This window comes from Entelurus aequoreus, linkage group LG12, assembly GCF_033978785.1.
Source record: "Entelurus aequoreus isolate RoL-2023_Sb linkage group LG12, RoL_Eaeq_v1.1, whole genome shotgun sequence".
Taxonomy (NCBI): domain Eukaryota; kingdom Metazoa; phylum Chordata; class Actinopteri; order Syngnathiformes; family Syngnathidae; genus Entelurus; species Entelurus aequoreus.
The window spans coordinates 32174452-32188226 of record NC_084742.1 but is presented as its reverse complement, the minus strand read 5'-3'; the positions used below and the strand labels follow the sequence as shown (position 1 = coordinate 32188226).

General features: G+C 37.2%; 1 protein-coding gene across 1 annotated transcript in view; it reads left to right on the top strand.

Annotated features, from left to right (window-relative positions):
- Positions 1-13633, top strand: part of mkrn1 (makorin, ring finger protein, 1) — a 32549-nt gene extending 18916 nt beyond the window's left edge. Inside the window, exons 3-8 of the mRNA XM_062065685.1 lie at positions 3667-3839; positions 6445-6671; positions 6749-6963; positions 11023-11133; positions 11212-11359; positions 12568-13633. Of these exons, the coding sequence (XP_061921669.1) occupies positions 3667-3839; positions 6445-6671; positions 6749-6963; positions 11023-11133; positions 11212-11359; positions 12568-12780 (1087 nt within the window). The 3' untranslated portion in view covers positions 12781-13633. The remainder of the gene's footprint in view (positions 1-3666; positions 3840-6444; positions 6672-6748; positions 6964-11022; positions 11134-11211; positions 11360-12567) is intronic.
- The last annotated feature ends 142 nt before the right edge of the window (positions 13634-13775 follow it).

Sequence of the window (13775 nt, the reverse complement as noted above, 5' to 3'; positions counted from 1 at the left end):
TTCACCCTTGACAGCCTGGTCACAGACAAAGATATGCCGAATGATGTACAAGAGCATCAAGACTCCAATGGGAGCAATCCACAATCTTCTGTGGTGAAAGAGAGAAGAGCTCTACTTCAGGTATGTGGGCGCTAACTTCATTGCTAGGAAGTGATATTGTTAAAAGGCAGATAGATGTTGTATATCTGGAGCATCAAAACCTTTTATATGTACTGCACTGCAATTACAAATGCTCTCAGATGACCACTTTCAACAATGTGGAATCATATTTTGACCATTTGTTTTAATATTATCATTGTTTGACAACAGTGTGACAAAAATACTCTCTTTGGAATCAGAAGTCAAGATGGCAAGCATATATTAAAGTTCAGCTGTTTTAGATGTATTTAAATAGGGTTGTATTAAAAATGCTTTAAATAGTTTCTTGTAATAAATAATATTGAGTTAAGTTTTTTTTTCTGTCAAAATTAAAATACCTCGAAGTGTTTTATTGACACGCATTGTTTCCCGACAATGTTAAGGGCCGTTTGACATGTTGTAAATAACATGTCACTATCTTACACCTGTGCTAAAGTGGGTTTATCCCAAATAATGTATTCATGATTATTGAATGTAATTTTATAAAAATCACTATAAAATGTTTTATTTTTTTTCACTAGGCAAAACTCAACAGCCACACGCACGACAGACTAAAACGAAAACTTCCAATCGAGACAAAGTTGCTGAATGCAGTAGAAGAAGACGTCCAGATAAAGAAGAGACTTCTGGACATGATGGAGACATCAGAGAAGCGATCGTCTGACAATTTAGACAAACTAACATCAAATTACTAAGTCAAAATATTGTCTTACTAAGTCATAATAATGACATTCTTAGTATCTCAGATGACTAGGACTGTTTTGTGTTTTGTTTATACTTTACGGAAAAAATATTGAGATATATATCGTATATCGCCATTCTGCAAATGGAGCTGAAAACAACCGAAAATTGTAGGCTTCTTTATTTCTTTAATATTTTTATTTATTATAAGATATTATTTGGTTATTTTTTAATAAACAATGTGTTCAATGTAATCAGAGTCTGTGGTCTATTGCCCCCCAAGGCTGTGGTAGCAGCGATGACGTGGAGACGTGATGGCGACAGGCCGAGTTACATTTTTCCTTACACCCACCCACCCCCTTCACCGTCCTGCCGCCTATCCCGGGCGAAGCCCCCTCCCACCACCTTAACTAACACATTTTCTGTGGGATACACTGTAACTGTATCGACTGCTCGGGCCTCTATTGTTAACAAGGTCTCCACAGCAAAATCTTGGCCAAATGTTACATATTTTTAGAGCCATCGACTATCTATATAACAATGTGTGGAGTACCCCAGGGATCAATATTTGGACCAAAATTGTTTGTGTTAGATGTAAATATAAACGGAATACAATGATTTGCAAATCATTTTCAACCCATATTCAGTTGAATATGCTACAAAGACAACATATTTGATGTTCAAACTGATAAACTTTTTTTTTTTTGCAAATAATCATTAACTTTAGAATTTGATGCCAGCAACACGTGACACAGAAGTTGGGAAAGGTGGCAATACATACTGATAAAGTTGAGGAATGCTCATCAAACACTTATTTGGAACATCCCACAGGTCAACAGGCAAATTGGGAACAGGTGGGTGCCACGATTGGGTATAAAAGTAGATTCCATGAAATGCTCAGTCATTCACAAACAAGGATGGGGCGAGGGTCACCACTTTGTCAACAAATGCGTGAGCAAATTGTTGAACAGTTTAAGAAAAACCTTTCTCAACCAGCTATTGCAAGGAATTTAGGGATTTCTCCATCTACGGTCCGTAGTATCATCAAAGGGTTCAGAGAATCTGGAGAAATCTCTGCATGTAAGCAGCTAAGCCCGTGACCTTCGATCCCTCAGGCTGTACTGCATCAACAAGCGACATCAGTGTGTAAAGGATATCACCACATGGGCTCAGGAACACTTCAGAAACCCACTGTCAGTAACTACAGTTGGTCGCTACATCTGTAAGTGCAAGTTAAAACTCTCCTATGCAAGGCGGAAATCGTTAATCAACAACACCCAGAAACGCCGTCTGCTTCGCTGGGCCTGAGCTCATCTAAGATGGACTTATACAAAGTGGAAAAGTGTTCTGTGGTCTGACGAGTCCACATTTCAAATTGTTTTTGGAAACTGTGGACGTCGTGTCCTCCGGACCAAAGAGGAAAAGAACCATCCGGATTGTTATAGGCGCAAAGTTGAAAAGCCAGCATGTGTGATGGTATGGGGGTGTATTAGTGCCCAAGGCATGGGTAACTTACTCATCTGTGAAGGCACCATTAATGCTGAAAGGTACATACAGGTTTTGGCTCAACATATGTTGCCATCCAAGCAACGTTACCATGGACGCCCCTGCTTATTTCAGCAAGACAATGCCAAACCACGTGTTACATGAACGTGGCTTGATAGTAAAAGAGTGCGGGTACTAGACTGGCCTGCCTGTCGTCCAGACCTGTCTCCCATTGAAAATGTGTGGCACATTATGAAGCCTAAAATACCACAACGGAGACCCCCGGACTGTTGAACAACTTAAGCTGTACATCAAGCAACAATGGGAAAGAATTCCACCTGAGAAGCTTAAAAAATGTGTCTCCTCTGTTCCCAAACGTTTACTGAGTGTTGTTAAAAGGAAAGGCCATGTAACACAGTGGTGAACATGCCCTTTCCCAGTTACTTTGGCACCTGTTGCAGCCATGAAATTCTAAGTTAATTATTATTTGCAAAAAATAAATAAAGTTTATGAGTTTGAACATCAAATATGTTGTCTTTGTAGTGCATTCAATTGAATATGGGTTGAAAAGGATTTGCAAATCATTGTATTCCGTTTATATTTACATCTAACACAATTTCCCAACTCATATGGAAACGGGGTTTGTATATAAATTATATTGTAAAGTTACAACGGACCTAAAATTAGTATTATTTGCAGATGAGACAACAGTGTTTTGTTCAGGAGAGAACACACAGAAGCTAATACAAATAACAGAAGAAATTAGCAAATTAAAAAGATGGTTTGACAAAAACAGACTATCTTTGAATCTCAGTAAAACTGAAGTGTTATTCAATAACAGGAAAAAAAGTCAAATACAAATAGACGGAGTAGACACTGAAAGAGTGAAGGAAAAAACATTTTTGGGTGTAATAATAGATGATCAAATAATCTTGAAATCTATACAAAATATACAACATAAAGTGGCAAGACATATTTATATAATGAATAAAGCAAAATATGTTCTTGACCAAAAATCAGTTCATATTCTCAATGCAGCCTATGGAAACTCCGCCACGTATTGTCATCCCATAAAAGTACCCGCACAACCACGATGTACCCCCTTGCGAAATTGGATCCCTGTCACACTGTAGCCTTGGCATGACGGAAAACTTTTTTAAGACTTGCCACTCACATGTCTTTTTTTCTTACTTTTAATGAAAACAGCACTTATGTCTTGTATTTATTAAAACAATATTTCGTGCAGGGTCAAACTCTTCATGTTAAAACTTTATTAAGTGCAATATAATGACTATCAGGCTACAGCATCATTTTTTTCTTCCCCCCATTACCATTGTGTCTTCTTTCTGTATGTTTCCATAGGTTTGAACACCACAACCCTTCACAAGACGACCTGCCAACACCTGAGCCTTTGCCTTCCACCTCCCGGAGCAGCCAGCCCGATCCGGAGCTCAGTGGGCCGTTGCCTGGCCTAGGGGCACAAGATTGGGTCAACGCTGCAGAATTTGTCCCAGGGCAGCCATACTGTGGACGTGGTGAGTAATGACTTCTGAGAGGTCCGAGGAGGTGCAGAGTGTCAATTCAACGGTGTGGGTACTTTTCCTTTTCAGCAACTAAATACTCCTCTAAATAGGCAATGCACAACACTGTAAATATTATTCATGTATGAGGTACAGTTGCCACTCATTGCTGCTGCTTATAAATCAAGGGTAGAAAGGATAACTAGTGCAGCTCATCCTCTTACTGCACTTTCCAGGATCCAGAGCGCACCAAATTTTAGCAGGAATAAAATATTTTTACATATATTAACCGCATCAAACCATTAGCATGCCGCCTATTTTGTAAATGTTTTTTTGCAATTTGGAAGTATTATTTTGTATCTCAAAGTATCTAACGTGTATCTCAATAAATGCGATCATTCACATTATTATTTATTTGAATACAAAAATACTTCTGACCACTCAGTTTCTTCTAAAACATGAATTTTACTTACAGCAAGTAATGAAAAGTCCATTGTTCTTGGTTTCAACAGCAACACAAGTGTGAATGGCTGCAAGGCGCCAACTGGTGGTGAGTATATGGAAAGGCAGAGAAGTTACAGACAAATCTTTTTCCACTTTCTAATCGCTATTCAGACAGACAACTCGAGTTGTACACAACAGTAGTGTCGCAAAAGTCACGTGTAAAAGAAAACAGCAAAAAGAGGGTTCCGACATCACAAGCCTAAATACGCACACACACATTTTTGTTTTTTTACACACACGCCAATCGAAATTTGGACACATTTTTTTTTACACAGACAAATCCTAATACGGACAGACAACTTAAAACACACACATGTGAATCTGATTACATACACACAGATTGATATACAGACACACATTGGTACACACACGTGTGAATTGGATTACACATTTTGAGATTGTGATTGAGATACACGTTTTGCTACAATAATACTTCCATATTACATACTTTAATTGTTTCCATACGGTCCCTGTCACACGGCAGTACAATGGCTGATCAAGCAAAACAGAAGTCATCGTCATGGACCCACTAGCTGCGGAAGCTAGCTCTCCAATCAGCTAAACCAGGGGTGCCCACACTTTTTCAGAAGGCGAGCTACTTTTCAAATGACCAAGTCGAGGTAATCTACCTCATCTTTACACACACGTATCATGTTTTAATTGTATGCATGTTAGAAATAAACTCAAACCATAACCATAACATATACATACATTCCTTTCCTTCATGAAGACAAGAATATAAGTTGGTGTATTACCTTATTCTGATTACTTTTATTGATTAGAATCAGACAGGATTCACAGTATTGCTGATCATTTACATTGTGGGGGAGAAAAGTCCTCCTTTCGGTCCAATGCCACATGAAAGTGGTTGGTTTTTGGCATCTAATTTGTCCAGCTTCCATACTTGTTTTTAAATACTTTACAAGAAATACATTAAAGGTAAACTCTTTAACTTGCTAGCTTTTGTGCGCTATCTTTCGGGACTCTTATTTTGTCAGTGCAGGCAGGATGAAGCAGTACCTTTTTTATTGCGAAGACAGGAACAGTCTTTAGGCTTTTGACGGCAGTCTGTTGAAATAAAAACTGTTTCTTGCCTTCCTGTTGGTCGTTTTTTTTTTAATACTGAGCTTGCATCACCACGCGTCATCTCACAAGATCCCCAGGAGCCGCGAATGTCAATCAAGTGACGAAAGTGACGTCAGGTCTCTAGGTGAGGTGGCTTGTCGCCGTCAGACACGTTTTAGAACTGTCTGCATTACTTTATTTACATTAAATAAATTGTTAATCGATTATTGACATTTATTAATCGATTTTATAATTGTCCATGTCTGAATGGCAATGCGTCTTAAAATCGATTTTCCCCATCTCTATAGTGAAGATTGTTGATCGATAATTTTTAGGACTAGTTTTTTTTTTTTTATGCCTGGCTGGCGATCGACTGATACACCCACCGCAATCGAACGGTAGCTTGCGATGGATGTAATGGGCTAAACAGACTCAATAGGTCCACGTAGACATTTTGGTGAATTTACAAAACTGAAACAATAATGCCATTTTAAGTTAATAATACTAACATAGACACTTGTAACCGTGTTAGCATATTTCTTAATACTAACTTGATTACACTACAATAGCACGTACAATTATGCATGAAAACGCTCATACAGACATCACACATGGGACGGTTTAGCAAGTATGAAGTGTTTGTTATATTGTAAAACTTACAAACATTGCTTGGAGTGATGAATGAATAATTGTTTTGAGCAGAAAAGCTATGGAGACGAAACAAGATATACTTCCGGTTCAAGGCATGAAACAGGAAGTACATTTTCAACCCGCAGCACCTGCAGTGAGCGAACTAGTTTAAAAGGTGGCTACGTAGCACAAACAATACCACACCTTTTCAGTGTCTCTGTTGGTGTTAAACTATTTGTTGAATACAAAACATAATGGCCATTAGTGAAGAGAAATCCATAAATTAGCTGCACTCTTTATAAACCACAGGGTTCAAAGCGTAGGAAAAAGTATTTGCTTGTAGTCCGGAAAGTACAGTAATTGGTCGATTGATCAAGAATGTCGCCACAATGTAAAAAATGTTTTTGTCCTGTGTTCCTAGCGGAGTCGGCGAACGCTCAGAGCCCTGGTCCCCTCATCGAGGAGTTTGACAGCGAAGCGACGCGTCACAGCAAAGAGCAACTGAGGAAGCAACTCTGTCCGTACGCCGCCGTTGGAGAGTGCCGCTATGGCCTCAACTGCGTCTATCTCCACGGTGACATTTGCGACATGTGCGGCCTGCAGGTTCTCCACCCCACCGACAAGGACCAGCGATCGGTGCACACAAAGGTGCTTGTCACTTGACATGGTGATCTCCACTTTTTTATTTGTAGGGATGTCAGCTTGACCCTTTCACTCTCTGCTAGGCCTGTATCGAAGCCCACGAGAAAGACATGGAGATCTCCTTTGCCATCCAGCGCAGCAAGGACATGATGTGCGGCGTGTGCATGGAAGTGGTGTTCGAGAAGACCAACCCGAGCGAGCGTCGCTTTGGCATCCTGTCCAACTGCAGCCATTGCTACTGCCTGAAGTGCATCCGTAGGTGGAGAAGCGCCCGGCAGTTTGAGAGCAGAATCATCAAGTGAGTCATGTTTGGAAGAAGGAAATCATGTTTGAGCTTTTTCAACGGTGGGCAGGAATGTGTTTGTTTGAAGCAACACTGGACATCTACATCTACAGCTAGATGCTAACATTTTCATAAACACACTCTATTTAATAATCATATAAACAACTATATTCTAATATTTACATCAACAACTATGTTGTAATAATTACATGAACAACTATATTGTAATATATACATGCACATGTATATTTTAATATTTAAATGAATGTCTATATTGTAATATTTACATTAAAAACTATGTTGTAATTTTATGTGAACATCCGTATTCCCATATTTACATGAGTACCTATGTTGAAATATTTGCATGAACTATATTACATTTTTTACATGACCAAATATATTGTAATTTTAACATGAACATCTATCTATATTGAAGTATTAACATGAAAGTCATATTGAAACATTTGCATGAACAACCATATTGAAATACTTACATGAACAACTATTTTAGATTAATATTCACATTAATAATATCTATCATAAACTATATTTTAATATTCACATGACTTAATATATTGTAATATTTAAATGAACATATTGGGGGTGTATCTATTTGTTTTAACAACAATTCGATATTTGTGGTTGCTGATACGATTCAGGAACGATTTTTTTTTTTTAAACGATGCGATACAATGAGTTGAAATCGATTCAGTAACTTTTTAGCAAAACAAATCAAGCAGTGTGACTGTGAAATACATAGTGGATACTGGGCACTGCAGGTGAAGTTTCCTTTATTCCTGTTATTTCTTGTAAGAGAATTATGTATACGGTAAATGAATTATGGATACAAACAAGCACGTAAACCAACAATTAATGGCCAATGCCTTCACATCTTATTTGAATAAAGTGCAACTTTTCCTGAGGGGCTGGACAGGACAAAAAATTAAAGAATAAAGTGCAACCAACACATTAGGTTGAAATAACAGCAAGAAACATTTTCTGCTCACATTTTAAGCATTCAAGCAATTTTCAATAAAAGTACAGTAACCAACATTTTAACAGTAGATTTACCTGCCAAATAAAGTTCCCTGTCCCGGCCATCTGTTCTTCGCCTTGGCATCGCCAATGAAGGACAGCATCCCAGGTTTGCGGAAGCATGTATGCACCCTCATCCCTGTTGATGGTGTTGGCCCCTCACTTCCTCATTTCCATAATGTCCTTGTTCCGTCTCTTGTAATTCTTTCTTTCTCATCAAATTACTTCCCGGGAGTCGGTGCATCGCGGTAACTTGTTTTAATGACGCTACAGACGGAAAAATAGACGTAATGTTAAACATGACTTTATTATTAAAAGTGCTAAACTTCATATAGTCTACCGTTCTTAAATCCAATATTTTCCTTTTTCTAGTATCGATAAAATTGATCGATACCTATCCCTTGGAAGGTAAACTCGCCGAGCACAGATCGATATACTTGAAATTCTGAAACATAAATCAATATCGAAGTATCGATCAATCATTACACATGTATTGAAATATTTGCATGAACATTTTATAATAAAATTCATAATTACATCTATAATTAGATGTAAAGCTATATTTTAATATTTACATGAACAGCTATATTCTAGTAGTTACATGAACAGCTATAGTTTAATATTTACATGAATAACTATATTCTAGTATTTACATGAACAGCTACAGTGTAATATTTACATGAATAACTATATTCTAGTATTTACATGAACAGCTACAGTCTAATATTTACATAAACAACTATATTCTCTATTATGAATATTCATATGAACTATATTATATATACTATATCATATATATATATATATATATATATATATATATATATATATATATATATATATATATATCATGTAAATATTCTATATTTACATGAACTATTTTTTAAAATGTTTACAAGAACCGCTATATTCTAATATTTACATGAACAGCTATAATCTCTTATTAAAATTTGTATGAACATCTATATTCTATATTTACATGAACAAACTATATTTTAATATTTACATGAACAGCTATATTCTAATATTTACATGAACAACTATATTCTCTAATAATATTCATATGAACATCTGTATTTATTTACATGAACAACCACTATTTAATACTTACTTACATGAACAGCTATATTTTAATATATTTAGACAAACAGCATTTTTTTAAAAAATTTAGACAAACGACTATATTTTGATATTTAGACAAACTATATTGTTATATTTACATGAACAGCTATATTGTAATATTTTTATGAATAGCTACATTGTATATTAATATTCATATGAACATGAACACCTATATTGTATTATATTGTATATTCTACAGTCATGGCCAAAAATATTGGCACCCCTGCATTTCTGTCAGATAATGCAACACTTCTCCCAGAAAGTTGTTGAAATTACAAAGGCTTTGGTATTCACATGTTTATTTCTTTTGTTTGCATTGGAACAACACAAAAACACCCCAAAAAAAGCCAAATCTGATATTATTTTACACAGAACTCCAAAAAAGGACTGGACTAAATTATTGGCACCCTCGAGTTAATATTTGGTAGCACACGTTTTGGAAAAAATAACTGAAATCAATCGCTTCCTGTAACCATCAATGAGTTTCTTACACCTTGTTACTGGAATTTTGGACCACTCTTCTTTTGCAAACGGCTACAGGTCTCTCAGATTTGAAGGGTGCCTTCTCCCAACTGCTGTTTTTAGATCTCTCCACAGATGTTCTATAGGATTAAATCTGGACTCATTGATGGCCACTTCAGAACTCTCAAGCGCTTTGTCTTAAGCCATTTTTGTGTGCTTTTTGAAGTATGCTATGGGTCGTTGTCCTGCTGGAAGACCCATGACCTCTGACAGAGACCCAGCTTTCTGGCACTGGGCCCTACATTATGCCCCAAAATTATTTGGTAGTCCTCAGATTTCCTGATGCCATGCACACAGTCAAGGCATCCGGTCATTGAACCTCCACCATGTTTGACTGTAGGGATGGTGCCTCGTTTTGTTTTCTGTAAACGGTGTGATGATGTGATTTACCAAAAAGCTCCAGTTTAGGGTCACCAGTCCACAGGACGTTCTCCCAGAAGGATTGTGGCTTCCTTAGGTAAGTTTTTGCAAACTCCAGTCTTGGGTCCTGGGTCTCCTACCATAGCGTCCCTTTTCATGGAGATGGCGACGGATAGTGCGAGCTGACACTGTTGTGCCTGTGTCTGCAGGTCAGCTTGAATTTGTTTGGAAGTGGATCAAAGTTCTTTATCCACAATTCTAACAATCCTTCATTGCAGTCTTTCATGATTTTTTTCTCTTTTGTACACGTCAAGGGAGGTTAGCTACAGTGCCATGGGCTTTAAACTTCTTGATGACATTGCGCACAGGAGACACAGGAACATTTAAATCTCTGGAGATGGACTTGTAGCCTTGAGATTGTCCATGCTTTCCCACAATCTTGGTTCTCAAATCTTCTAAGAGTTCTTTGCACGTGTTTCTTTTCTCCATGCTCAGTGTAGTACACACAACACAAAGGTTGAGTCAACTTTTGTCCATTTTAACTGGCTGCAAGTGTGATTTCTATATTGCCAGCACCTGTTACTTGCTACAGGTGAGTTTAATTACAAATTAAAGGAGCGTCACATGCTTAGAATACAACTATTTCTTACAAATTTGAAAAGGTGCTAATAATTTTGTCCAGTCCATTTTTTGAGTTCTGCGTAAAATAATATCTGATTTGGCTTTTTGGGTTTTTTGTTGTTGTTCCAATGCAAACAAAAAAAATAAACACGTGAATACCAAAGCATTTGTAATTCCAACAATTTTCTGGGAGAAGTTGTGCATTATCTGACCGAAATGCAGGGATGCCAATATTTTTGGCCATGACTGTATATTCTAATATTTACATAAATATCTATGTTGAAATATTGGCATGAATATTAATATCTCTATTCTATATTTACACAAACGGCTATAATTGTAATATTTACATGAACAACTACATTGCAATGTTTAGACAAACAACTGTGTGACCAAGGTGTATATTTGGTACAGATCTTGTCCAGAATGCAGAATCACTTCCAACTTTGTCATCCCGAGCGAGTACTGGGTGGAAGACAAAGAAGAGAAGCAGAAGCTCATCCAGACGTACAAAGAAGGCATGGGGTGAGAGAGTACACCCTGCATTTCTTTTCTTAATTACGTTTCTGTGATGATGTCTGTCTTCTCATTTGGTCCTCACAGGAGCAAACCGTGCCGATACTTTAACGAGGGGCGTGGAACGTGTCCCTTTGGGTCCAACTGCTTCTACAAGCACGCTTTTCCCGACGGGCGACTGGAGGAAGCTCAGCCTCCGCGGAGACAAACCGGGTCCAACAGCAGCAGGAACCGGGTAACCCATCGACATTACTGTTTTGTTTCAAAATGACTTCTGCTTCTGCAAGGTGATTCAAACTTTTTCACCAAGTGACGCATAGTGAAACATTATTTAAATTTTTGTATTAAAAAAAATATCGGCATTTTGTTATAGGTGGCAAAGTGCATATTAGTTTTATGATCATAACTTTTTAACTTTTTCTTAGATTACACTTTTTTCTAGAGATGTCCGATAATATCGGCCTGCCGATATTATCAGCGATAAATGCTTTAAAATGTAATATCGGAAATTATGGGTATCGTTTTTTTTATCGGTATCGTTTTTTTTAATTTCTTTTTTAAATTTTTTTATTAAATCAACATAAAAAACACAAGATACACTTACAATTAGTGCACCAACACAAAAAACCTCCCTCCCCCATTTACACTCATTCACACAAAAGGGTTGTTTCTTTCTGCTATTAATATTCTGGTTCCTACATTATATATCAACATATATCAATACAGTCTGCAAGGGATACAGTCCGTAAGCACACATGATTGTGCGGGCTGCTGGTCCACTAATAGTACTAACCTTTAACAGTTAATTTAACAAATTTTCATTAATTACTAGTTTCTATGTAACTGTTTTTATATTGTTTTAAATTTTTTTTAATTCAAGAAAATGTTTTCAATTTGTCTTATTTTATTTTATTAATTTTTTTTAAAAGGACCTTATCTTCACCATACCTGGTTGTCCAAATTAGGCATAATAATGTGTTAATTCCACGACTGTATATATCAGTATCGGTTGATATCGATATCGGTAATTAAAGAGTTGGACAATATCGGAATATCAGATATCGGCAAAAAGCCATTATCGGACATCCCTACTTTTTCCCCCATGTTTACAATAGTCTCGTTTGTTCACTTATCTTGATTAATTTACATTTTTAGAATGGAAATGTTTTTTGCAAAACCAAACAAAAAACATCCTGCTTACCATCTTAGTGTTCTTGGTAACAATGTGTATTATCATAAGTACTGTACAAGTATAGTATAGTGGGGGACATTTTGCCCCCCACTCCTCTTTTTTTTTCTTTTACCATTTATTTTAAATGTGCTCTTGCGCCCTCTGCTGGTCAGTCATTACGGAGCATTGAACTTTCTCAGCTCACTTCCTAAGAAATGATGATGCAGAGAATAAGGAGCAGGAAACCGACACAATGATTCTTTCACCCTTAGAACTCGAGACAGACGCGCTTGTGGGACATCCTGGACGAGCGGGAAAGCACCGACTCATTCGATAACGACGACGACGAGATGGTGACGTTCGAGCTGAGCGAAATGCTTCTCATGCTGCTCGCCGCCGGAACCGACGACGACGTGACCGACTCTGAGGACGAATGGGACTTGTTTCACGAGGATTTGGATGATTTTTACGAGATTTACCTATAGCTACACCCCACCTCCTCAACATATATATATATATATATACTGTATAAACTTATATATATATATGTACAACTAAACCCTAGAATGGACTGTCTTGTGCGAGTGATGGACAGTAGTCTCCTTCCCTCTTGTATTGTGGCAGTGCCTTTAAGCAGGCCATTCATAAAAAACTTTAAAAAGATGAAAGTAAGAAAAATGCACATTTTCTAGACATCTATCGCTGTTGGTTTTATCCTGGTGTCCTCCAAGCAAAAAATATCACAAATGTATTCAGATTTTGCTGAAACAAGTTTATTTGTGGACCTCGGTTTCACTTGTTGATCATCTACCTGGCTTTTGTACATACGTCAGACACTCATCATTTATTAGCACTTGTAAGATATTCCATCTTTTCAAGGCAAGAACTGTTCCTTCCCCTCTTATAGCTTCTATATTGTGCTAACTAGTAACCATGTCCACGTTCCTGGTGTACTGCAATGTATTTACTGTACTTTGGGGAGCATTGAGATACATTTATTGCACATTTTAAGCTCACAAGAGGAATAATGTAAAAGTTAAAAACTGTCCCTTGTTTTTGTTCCATGCAATGGTCTAACGCTAACCGTCATGTACTTGGGACACAGCAATGGTGTCATACCAAAAGTCCAATGAAAAATAATTTCCTTCCCGGTTGGCTTCATTGAACTTTTGTTTTTTTAAATTAAGTTACATTTGGATTGTATATGCCAAATACTTCTCCATGCTTGGTAGCTGGTTTCAACCTGTTGAAGTCCGGTGGAATGCATATGTTTATACTGAAATGTGTGTTTTCTATGTTCCACGGCCCTCCATCTTAACTTGAAATTAAAGTTTATTATCAAAACCTGCTGTTGTGGAATCCATTTGAGCCACAATTAGGTCAACCAAGTTTGGAATGGCCCAAGTCTCAAATCAGACCCAGTGAGGAGCGTCCGAATAACGCCATATTTTAAAATCCATGTAGTGAGTAGTTAGCATTT